The following is a 10,993-nucleotide window of genomic DNA, read 5'->3' on the forward strand; positions in this document are numbered from 1 at the left end:
AAAGCATTTTGTGTTGTTGTATGCAGTTTCCAGCAAACTTTAATAAATTTTTTTCTATTTGTGAAAATTTCTACGTAATTCAAAAGTAATTTTTAATATATATCTTACACAGCATTATTAATATGATTCTTCCCTCCACGAAAAACCTTCATAATCCGGTGATAGGTGTTTCTACAATAGCTAACGTTTTCAACCCCGTCGGGGTCTTCTTCAGGCACAGCTCAAGAAATTTCAAATAGCAGTGAATGGAACAAAAAAACCGAAGCGAATTCTATTCCATATTTGGAATCATGGAATTGGAAGATAAGATGGAACATTATGCTCGTGTTGGGATGTTGTTTACGCATGCGTACTATTACGTCTGCCGATCTTTGAATATAAATTGAATTAAATCAATGTGAAGTTATTTGTGGGTGTTCATTTCCCTCATAACAATATTTTCAGGCGTGCGAGATGTTAATTGCATCCTTGTAGTTGATGCATGTGTTCTGCAATCCCGCCTTATATACAGGGCCGTTCCTAGGGTATCTGCCGCCCGGGTGCGAGAATAATTTTGCCGCCCCTTTCCCCAAAGTTGTTAAAAATTTACAAATAAAAAAGATAAAGTAAATTTAAGTTAAAAAAATTGTACAAATATACACAGTTTATTTAATAGAATATAATGTTACAACTTATTTGTAATGTAATAAAGAAATAAATACATAATTCATACATACAGGCAAGGATGCTAACATATCTACTATTTCTACTAATAAGTTATACAGTAAAGTTTGCTTTTCTAGCCTTTTTTAATGCAAATGTCTTAACAATGTTAGACACATCTATATTTTCTGACAGCTCTTTTTCAATACTAATAATGGATAAGTCTGAAAGCCTTTCTTGCCCCATTGTGGATCGTAGATAATTTTTTATTATTTTAAGTTTGGAAAAGCTTCTTTCCCCACTAGCTACTGTGACAGGTAATGTTAAGAAAATTCGTATAGAAATTACTAAATTTGGAAATAGATAGATGAGGTTATTTGTGAATAGGTAGTTAATAACATTCAATGCGTTCATTTCAGAGGAAATATAGGGTGCAACATTGTCAATTTCATCATATAAATCTTGAGCTAAAATATCTTTTTGATTTTTACATGGATCACATAAACTATTCTCTAGAGCTTTACATTTTGCAAATCTAATTGATTTATCCATTTGAAGGAAATTATATAGGTTGTTAAGAAAATTAAACAATGTATCATGCTGCTTTATTTGCTCGAACCTTTCTTCCAATTTTGATAATGCGGTGTCCAATATTACAAAGTAAAAATTAATTTTGAATTGGTCAGCCGGGTCTTTAGGTGCCTCGTCTTCACACTCGTAATCAAATAATCGCTTTTTTGTTCGGGGTCTCACAATATTAATCGGAGGAAACGAAGGGTCACAGTCGATATCATCGGCAATTTTTTTGGCCTCTTCTAAAATATCATTAAAACCTTCATTTGATCTAATATTAGATAAATAAGTTTTCGTCTGCTCCAAGATTAAAACGATATTAGGTAGTGTAGAATCTGACTCCTGCATCACTTTACTTGCAATATTAATTTTTGTTAACACAATATTCCATGTAATAATAGAACAAATAAATTTAAACGACTTGATTTTTAAGAGTAATGAATTTGCCATATTTCTGGTTTCAGGGTCTCTGCTATTATCAGAATAAAGTGCAAATAAAGCGTCATATATTTTTGCCAAATTGTATCTAAGAACTTTCAAAGCATCTATTCTACTTTCCCATCTAGTACTAGAAAAAGGTTTTAATGATAAAGTTGGGATTTCATCTTTTAAAACTTGCCAACGTTTAGTCGATGCAGAAAAGAAAACGTAAAGTTCCTGCACAATAGCAAAGAAATTTGTAATTTCTAAAGACGCTTTTGCAGCGTCATTAACAACTAAATTTAAGCTATGGGCCGCACAAGGCACGTAAAAAGCTCTAGGGTTTAATTCAAGAATTTTTTTTTGTAAACCATTATTGCGACCCTTCATATTCGCACCATTATCGTAACCCTGCCCCCTTAAATCTCCTAAACAAATGTTGTGAGTCTCCAAAAAATCCAATAAAACATTGGTTAAGCCTTGTCCTGTCGAATCTGATATTGAAATGAATCCCAAAAAATGCTCCCTAATTTCTATTTGCTTTGATTTATTATTTAATAAAACAAACCTTACTACAACAGTAAGTTGGTCTTTGTGACTTACATCAGGAGTCGAATCTAAAATAATAGAAAAATATTTACTAGCTTTTAACATAGATATAATTTCATGTCTTATTTTCTCTCCCAGAAGGGAAATTAGTTCGTTTTGAATATGAACACCTAAATAATGAGGCATATTTGATGGAGTTTTTCTAATCCTGTTAATATGATCGGATATCGTATCATTAAAGTTTGCAATTGTTTCAATTAATTTTAAAAAGTTTCCATTTTGTTGCTCATATATCTTGTTATTTTCACCCCTAAAACTCAAATTTTGACCGGCTAAAAATTTAACAACATAAATTATAATTTTTAAAACAGAAACCCATCTATCTTTTTCCATGTTTATTAATTTCTCATTTAGTGAATCAGTTGTCGTTTTAGAAGAAATTGATTGTTTTAGATCAATCCAAGATTTTGTATTACAAATGTGACCTTTTGATTTTTCATGTCGTTCTATAACCTGACTTAAATGTCTCCAATCATTATAACCCTCAACTAAACCACTAGAAAAAGTTTTAAATATTTTGCAAGGAAAACAATATACACAGTCTTTTGATTTAGAATACACCAGCCAAACTCTTGGAATTATTTCCCCATTACACAGTTTTTTTTTATAATAAATAGACGAGAAACCTCTATTGTATTTATTTAAAGGAAACGTTATATCAGCTTCTGTCAGTTGGGTAGGCCCTAACTCTATCAGAGTTAATTTAATTTTATCCAATAAAACACCAGGCCAATAGTTAGGATCCTCATGAACATGAAGATTTTCATTTTCAAAACTTACTTCTTCAGGACTTTGTTCTTTTAATAAAACACCTGCTTCCATTGTAGTTTTGGTATTCGACGAGTCCTCCTTTTTTTCCCCGCTACTGACCACTATGAATTCGGTCTCCGTCACATTTACATCTCGAGCTTGGGAACTTGATGGTGCCTCCTGTGATGTTGTTGAGATTAAAAACGTTTCGAGTGAACCACTAGCCTTTTTAACTAATTCTTCCTTTTCACGCTTTCTTTTTCTGTACTGTGCGCCAGAAAGCCTTTTTCGATTATCAGACATCTACCAAAAAAAAAATGAATCCAAGTTATGATTCGTCGAAAAAATTTTGTTTTCGAAGATTTAAAGAAGCATAAATTAATTAAGCTTTGTTTTTCGAAAAATACCAACTTTTGAAAGGAAACTTTACAAAATTTTTTATTTTGTCTGAAAATTTCAACATTTTTAATCAAAACAAAAAAATATTAAGATTATGCTAATCTTTAATTAAACTATATTTTACTAATAAAAAAAAGAAAAATGTTTTACTATTGTTATTATGTTGGTATTATTATTTAAGTTATAAATTTGTTACACAATATAAATTTAATTTAACAAAATATTATTTAAATTTTATTTAACCGCGCAAAAGCAAAATATAATCAAATTAATGTATGTACTCACCTTTAATTTTTACTGTCTCTCTAACCACGATATCAAACAAAAACTTTTTAAGCTGTTGCGATTTACACGATTACACGTTTAAAATTAAAATAAAAGAAATTATCCCGGTGCGTGCATTTCTATGCTTTGACCACAGACGAGTATTTTCCTGTAAAATCTTCCTCGCGACCGACGTGAAAAATAGCTTAAGACGAGTTAAAACAAGAAACTGTTATACTTGCCACTTGTTGTGGCCTGAATAAGTTGTGTATATAAAATTTGAATTTCAAATATAATTAATAATATTTAGAATAGTACATATATTCAAATAATATTAGAATAGTAGTATTTTAATGATAATATTTAGAATAATATTTATGTATTATATTAATTTAATGATAAATTAATTTTTCCCTTTTTTTTAAGGCGGCTCGCGCCGCCCCCTAGGCTTGCCGCCCGGGTGCCCCGCACCCTCTGCACCCCCGGGTCGGAACGGCCCTGATTCCCAAAGTGTGCGCCGCGGCTCCCCGGGGCGCCGAGATGCCGTCACAAGGGCGCCGCGAAATATTCAATTATACAATTCGGCAATTTTCTTGGAATTTCCAATTCTCGAATTTTTGCGCCAACAATCGTGTATGCTGACAAAATTCCAAGAATTTAGCAACTTTCGAGTCTTTCATTGTTTTCTTTCCCCACCCATGCTTTAGTGGTTTAGTCACTAAAGCTTGGGTGTGGAGCTAGACGCTAAACGTGGGTAGCGCAGTAGCAAGTTGGATTTCTGTTCATTCGTTGTCACCATCTTAGTGTTCGCATTAGTTTTTGTTTGTTGGACTAACGACTAACTTAATAGTGTGGTGGTTAAGTTAATTTTCAAAAGTTATTTTTCTGATCGCCCTAAAAATGGACAAATTCTTGTTAAACTCGAATAATAAAGATAGTGCTGAATCTAGAGATGATGTTCCAGAAACAAGTGGCAAGGGTTTCGAGAGGCGAAAACGTCGTAAATATGACGAAAGTTATTTGGATTTTGGCTTTACATCAATAAACGAAAATGATAAGGAGAGACCACAGTGTGTGTTGTGTATGAAAGTTTTGGCACCAGAATGTATGCTTCCAAGTAAGTTAAAACGACATTTAGAAACCAACCATTCTAACTTTGTTGGTAGACCTCGCGACTTTTTTACCAAAAAGTTAATTGAATTAAAACAACAAAAAGGCAGCATTTTTAAACATATGTCAATACCAAATAATGCTTTGCTAGCATCATACAAAGTTGCATATAGAGTTGCTAAGTGTAAAAAGTCCCATACCATTGCAGAGCAACTCATTCTACCGGCTGCTGTAGATTTAGTGAACATTATGATTGGCGAGTCGGCGGGAATACTGCTTTCAAAAGTCCCTTTGTCTAACAATACTATTAGTCGCAGAATTCAGCACATGGGGGAGGATCTCAATATACAATTACAGTAGAGCGCCGATAAGTGGAACCAATTGGGGACTGGGGTCCTTCCAGTTAATGATTTGTTCCAGTTTCCGACTTTGGATGGACGCACACTTGATTTGTTACGCACGGTTCTTAGATGGTAATTCAATCGTTGAGGACCTTCTCTTTTGTAAAAGTATTACTGGAAGTACAAAGGCTAAGGATTTGTTCGAGATCCTGAATATATTTATGGTTGAAAATAATTTAGAATGGACAAAGTGCGTTGGTGTTTGTACTGACGATGGTCGTTCAATGTCCGGCTCTTATGGAGGATTGCAGGCGCTTATTCGAAACAAAGCTCCAGATTCAGTTTGGACCCATTGCATCATTCACAGAGAAGCACTTGCATCAAAGTATATGAGTCCTCCACTAAATATAGTTTTAGAACGTGTAGTAAATATAGTAAACTATATAAAAATTCGGCCACTGAAAGCAAGATTTTTTTTAAAAATGTGTGAAGATATGGGAGCCGAATACACATCTTTGTTGTACTACTGCCACTCACGATGGCTCTCTCGCGGGGGTGTATTGTCTCGTACGTTCCAATTACGGCAAGAAATATACGCTTTCCTTGAAGAAGAAAAACATGAGTATGCCAAACACTTTGTGGAAACAGACTTTTTGATTAAACTCGCATACCTATGTGATATTTTTGAAAAGTTAAATTCGTTGAATCTCTCCTTACAAGGACGCAATATGCACATTTTAAAGCAAACAGAAAAGATTTCAGCTTTCAGAAAAAAATTACAGCTATGGAAAATAAAAATTAATAAAGAGTGTATCAATGATTGTTTTCCCTTGTTGCACCAGTTTGTAACCTCCAATGAAATTAATTTGTCTTGCAATATAAAATCCATTTTTGTTGGTCACCTATCAGAGCTTATAAAAAAGTTCGAAAAATACTTTGAAGCAGATATTGATAAATTTACATGGATTCAAGACCCATTTAGAGCCAAGACTCCATCTGAATTTACTTCTTTAGAAGAAGAATCTCTTAATGACTTGTCTTGCGATAATACTTTAAAGTTCGGATATGTCGGGCCCCGTCCCTCACCACCCGGTCGCCCCATTGTGGGCCTGGCCGAACCCATAATGGGCCTACTAAAAGAGGCCCTCTTAGTGCCCACAGGGCGGAAAGAGTTAAAAAAAAAAAAAAAAAAAAAAAAAAAAAAAAAATACTTTAAAGTTAAAATTTGGTAGCATGGAACTTTCTGATTTTTGGATATCAGTAAAAGAGAAATATCCACTGCTTAGTGGTAAAGCTCTACGAATATTAATTCCGTTTGCAACATCCTATTTGTGCGAAGCTGGGTTTTCAGCAGTCGCAGTAATAAAAAGTAAATATCGCTCGAAAATTAACGTTGAACAAGAAATGAGGGTCGCCAGATCCAATTTTATTCCGAGATTTGAGAAGTTGTGTAGTGAACATCAAGCCCATCCATCCCATTAATAATTTTAATAATGTTAATCAACAATGAACGTTCAATAAATTGTTTGTGAATTTAAAATTCGTGTTTAATTTATTTTTCAACTAACCCAACCACATGGTGGTTGTCCAGTCTCAATACAGATATTACCGAAACAGTTGAAATTAGATATTTTATATTATCCCAAGGAAAATAGTAAGTATCTGTTTTTAATTTTTCGCTGTTAAATGGATAATCGCTTTTGAAAAGGAAAGTTTTCAAATTTTTCAAGAAAGTCAAAAATTTAGAAAAAAATCTGATGTATTAAGGGCGCCGCGAAAAAATCCGATTATTTAGGGAGCCGCAAACCGAAAAAGATCGGGAACCTCTGGCAGAACGTATTAAATTACTTAAAAAAATTAAAAATAATTATAATATTTGGTTTCAAGATATTTTGTATATCTTAAAAATAATTAATTCTATCCCGGGATCCCGGGAAACAGTTCACTTTTATCCCGGAATCCCGGGACAAGCAAAAGACCAGGAAATGAGAAACCTCGCTAATTAAACAGGTCTGTATAGAAAGGACTATTGGATCAAATTCAACCAAATTTGGTCTGCGTACATTCTAGAGTACTGGATTTCGATTTGGCAACTATAAAGTTCGGTTTCAGAATCTCCCAATTGAAAAAATTTAGCGCTAATGTCGCTATAATTTATACATTAAATAAGTTGTCAAAGAAATTTACGTAACACAGAGAAATTGGGAGACAAAGTTAAGGTGACCGGACGTCCCGCTTTTGGCAAGACAGTACCGATTTTTTACAATTTGTCCCGCGTCCGGCGGCGTTTTAAAAAAGTCTCGAGTTTTGCAGCGCGTTCACAGGCTGTCCAAACGAGCGAACATTTGTTCGTTGCATGTTACATGGCGCAGAATATAAAAATTATGGAATATGTGTTGTCCTTACCAGGAACTAATGCCGCGACTGAACGCGTTTTTCCTACCGTGAATAAAGTGGGGACATCTGATAAATAGCAATTAAGTGTTGAGACTTTGAAAGCCATATTATGTGTGAAATATAATTTAACAAATTCTTGCGAAAAATTTCATGACGTTTTAAACAACGACAGCAATCTGCTAAAAAAAATTCACTCAAATGAGAAATATGCGAAAGAATAAAGAATTTTTAAAGATTCATAAGAGTATATATATTTATTATATTTGTAAATTTTACATATGTTGAAATTTTAAATATATATATATAATACAACACAATTTTTGCGTTCTTTGATAATAAAATTTTGTTGCTCTAGTTTTTTTCAACAAGACAATCGCTCTCCCCCCGTCAATTTTGTCCCGCTTCACCAATGTTAAAATCTGGTCACCTTAGACAAATTACAATGATTTTATTGCAATTCATCAGGTTGTAAAGAATTTAGTCATTTTGAAAAAAAACTTTATTGACAATTAACAATAATTGTGCCGCTAACTTGCCAATCGATTAACTTCATAGAACAAAAAGTGGAGAAAAGAGACAAAGTAATATACATTCTTTTTTAAAATTTCTTTTAAAATATAAATTCAAATAAACATTGTAGAATGTATTAATGTAGGTGTAGCTTTTATTTAACGACATATAAAGTGTGTAAAATATTGTTTTATTATTATTACGATTTTGGTGTGATTAACGAAGTTAATCGATTTGGCAAGTGAAAAACGTAGTAACATTCAGTTCGGTCAGATTCAGTCAGTTTTCGCATAGTTTTTTATTATAGAGTAACGTCATTATCGTACTGTACATTTTTATTAAAGATTTTTCGCAAAAATGAATAGTAACTGTTCTGTTACTATTACAATGGTTGTTATTATTATTTGTTTAAATTGTTTATTCAGTAACGTAAATGATGTCTTTCTTCATCAGTCGTATTTGAGGTCCAATCATGCTGATTTGTTCTTAAATTTTTAAAAGAATCATGTTTAACAGGAAGAATGAAAAAACTTATTTTTAGTTTCATTCATCCTGATATAACGATATAACTTTTTTTCTTCTTAAAACAATTGTCACCAAAATTAAAACAATCGTTCAATATTCCACAAGCATACTTAGGCTAGTTATGAGGTAACTGATTTCTTTTACTTACTTTTTGTGATGAGATAACATTAAATAATTTACCGTTATCTACAAGGCATTGGTCAGCGCGCACTACAGGATTGCAATCGCAGTGTGCGCTGGAGGATTTACGTTACAACAGAGTTAATTAGATTGGCTTCTAAAATAAATAAATATTTTTTCGATGGCCAATAAAATTTTGTCATTAAGTGGTATTAATCGTTATTATTAAGGAAAATTATTACGAATACAAAAAGTTATGAGTATATCAAGTGCTTTGGCACTAAAATTTTTAAAAATTCAAAATGTGGAGTTAATCGATTTGGCTTGTGAATGGTTCAATTATAGTTTAGTTTTGTAAGTAATCACTTTTAGTATCAATCACATCGCGCTACCTTTGCTGCAAACTTTCAATCCCGCAAGCATAGAATGACTGGGGTTTTCTTTGAAGAAAGACTCGAGAGTCGGGTATTGTCAGAAAGACTGTATATTGGCGATATGGTTCTGCAGTGCATGATATAGATGAAAGTCAGTTTGCTTCAAGTCTGGGCTGTAAAGTGGATGAGGAAGAAGCTCCCAATCCAGACTGGCCAACTTGTCTTAGGTCATCTTTGTTCTGTGTTGGAACATTGTCGTGGTGGGATTGAACTTTGTCAATTTTTGGAGTTTATGGGAATACTCACGTTGTTATGCGAATTCTGTGGTGAAAATAACTCAGACCATCACAACATTAGCCAAATGCAAGTGTCAGTTGGCGAACGTCGCGATTTCCACAACGAAAGACAGCATGCGTCTAAATCGGCCCGAAAATACCTAACGTGTCTCAGCCGAATCATTTAAGGACGCTCATCAAATTAGTTAACGCGAAGAAAGGCAAGGTTGTTTCATCCTGCGCACGGCTCGCGATATCTGACGGGGGATGACGAAGTTTGCGACATTCGAATTTCCGTTGTGTGACGAACGAACGCAAGTAACGTCCGTTGGCACGCTGATTGGCTTTTAAACGGGATTTCGAGAAACGACGTACATGTAGGTCTCATGGTGTAACGGTAAGCACTCTGGACTTTGAATCCAGCGATCCGAGTTCGAATCTCGGTGAGACCTTTAGTTTTTTTTCTGTCGTCGAAAGCTGCCATATTGGATTGTGATACCCTAAAACGTGATTTAAATCTGCCTGATTGTTTTGCGAGAAATTTTCGTGTGCGATCGAAAAAAGTTTTCGGCGTTCTACGGACTCGTGTGGCGGCGCAAAATCATCGCTTCGATATAGTCTAATCGATAATTTTTGTAGAATCGTTTGGTACGAGATGTTCAACAGCCGACAACAATGCCGGTGCCCAACGTATTTTGTTGCAGTCACGGATATTCATTCAGGTCTTCCAAAGTGTTGGAGGTATATGTGAGTGAAGCTTGTAACTGCAACACGTCGAGCAAGCAAAGGCGAAAGTGAATTTATTGTTTTGTTTCTGACGGTCGCAATGCTAACGGACAGGAACGTTGGTCAGAATACAAAAGTATTCGTTTCTCTAACACACATAGCATGGAATGTGTAAGCTTCTTTGAAAACGACGAATTCTTCTACACTTTAGGCTATCGTAATGCTATCAAGGAACAAACACAAACAGTTTCTTATTGTAAGAGACGTCAAAGAAATTCCGATATTCTGTCTGCAGGTGGAAATGGAAAAACGACCCGTGATTCGCCGTTCTAGTCAGCATTTAGACTCTTGTCAGTAGAAACTTTCATCACTTGTAATTCATTGTGAACACCAATTTCCGTTTAGAAACAAGAATTTGCGATAACTTATTTCGAAAATCCATATGCGAGACTTTCAGTACGCGAAAACTTTCAGTCGCTAATTTCGATTCGAAATTTCTCGACGTAAACATTTGGCGCGGCCACGGAAGCAGCGATTTTTCTTGCAAACGTCAGTGTTTATTATATCGTAATAAAACCAGAGCGAATCTCTCCGCCCCGAAAACAACGTCGATTCGCGACTGCAATTGAATCATGTGTTGGGGATTTAGACGTCGGCCCGTCGTGAAGTCTGCATAAACATGCCACGGAAATACCATGTACAGTACCATTGATTAGGCAGCAATCGCAGCTGGTTAAGCACGTCAGGATGACCGAGTAGGCTAAGGTACCAGATTCAAGGTAGACCTTTCCTGTGAAAGCAGGAACGTGTATTCTTGTCCACGATAGTGGGCGTGGGTCGAATCCCACTCCTGACACGAACTTTCCTTTTTTTTTATGTGCAGTTGATTGAAAATAATTCTTTCAGTGTGACGTATGTTTGCGCCTGGGAGACATTTTTGTAATTCTTTTAGTCCGAA

At 34.6% G+C, this 10,993-nt stretch overlaps 1 protein-coding gene and 1 non-coding gene across 3 annotated transcripts; one reads left to right on the top strand and one right to left on the bottom strand.

The window, feature by feature from the left end:
• Positions 1–644: 644 nt before the first annotated feature.
• LOC136982366 (zinc finger MYM-type protein 1-like) lies at positions 645–3,920 on the bottom strand. 2 transcript variants are annotated; one of them, XM_067278841.1, is made up of 2 exons: positions 3,679–3,920; positions 645–3,297 (listed from the first exon to the last, which is right to left on the bottom strand). In XM_067278841.1, exon 2 carries the CDS (start codon positions 3,295–3,297, stop codon positions 757–759), a length of 2,541 nt encoding a protein of 846 aa, XP_067134942.1. In that variant the 5' UTR covers positions 3,679–3,920; the 3' UTR covers positions 645–756. The 2 variants fall into 2 exon arrangements, with proteins under 2 accessions (XP_067134942.1, XP_067134943.1); XM_067278842.1 differs by lacking the exon at positions 3,679–3,920 and adding an exon at positions 3,406–3,535.
• A 5,769-nt stretch (positions 3,921–9,689) lies between these two features.
• On the top strand, positions 9,690–9,761 carry TRNAQ-UUG (transfer RNA glutamine (anticodon UUG)). The gene has a single exon. It is a non-coding gene; the product is annotated as a tRNA-Gln (tRNA).
• Positions 9,762–10,993: the final 1,232 nt, after the last annotated feature.

The sequence above is a fragment of the Centruroides vittatus genome, unplaced genomic scaffold (assembly GCF_030686945.1).
Source record: "Centruroides vittatus isolate TY-2023 unplaced genomic scaffold, ASM3068694v2 contig_824, whole genome shotgun sequence".
In the NCBI taxonomy this organism is placed as follows: Eukaryota; Metazoa; Arthropoda; class Arachnida; order Scorpiones; family Buthidae; genus Centruroides; species Centruroides vittatus.

Coding starts and splice junctions, on each gene's coding strand:
- LOC136982366 (XM_067278841.1), bottom strand. CDS start 3,297: ATGTCTGATAATCGAAAAAGGCTTTCTGGCGCACAGTACAGAAAAAGA.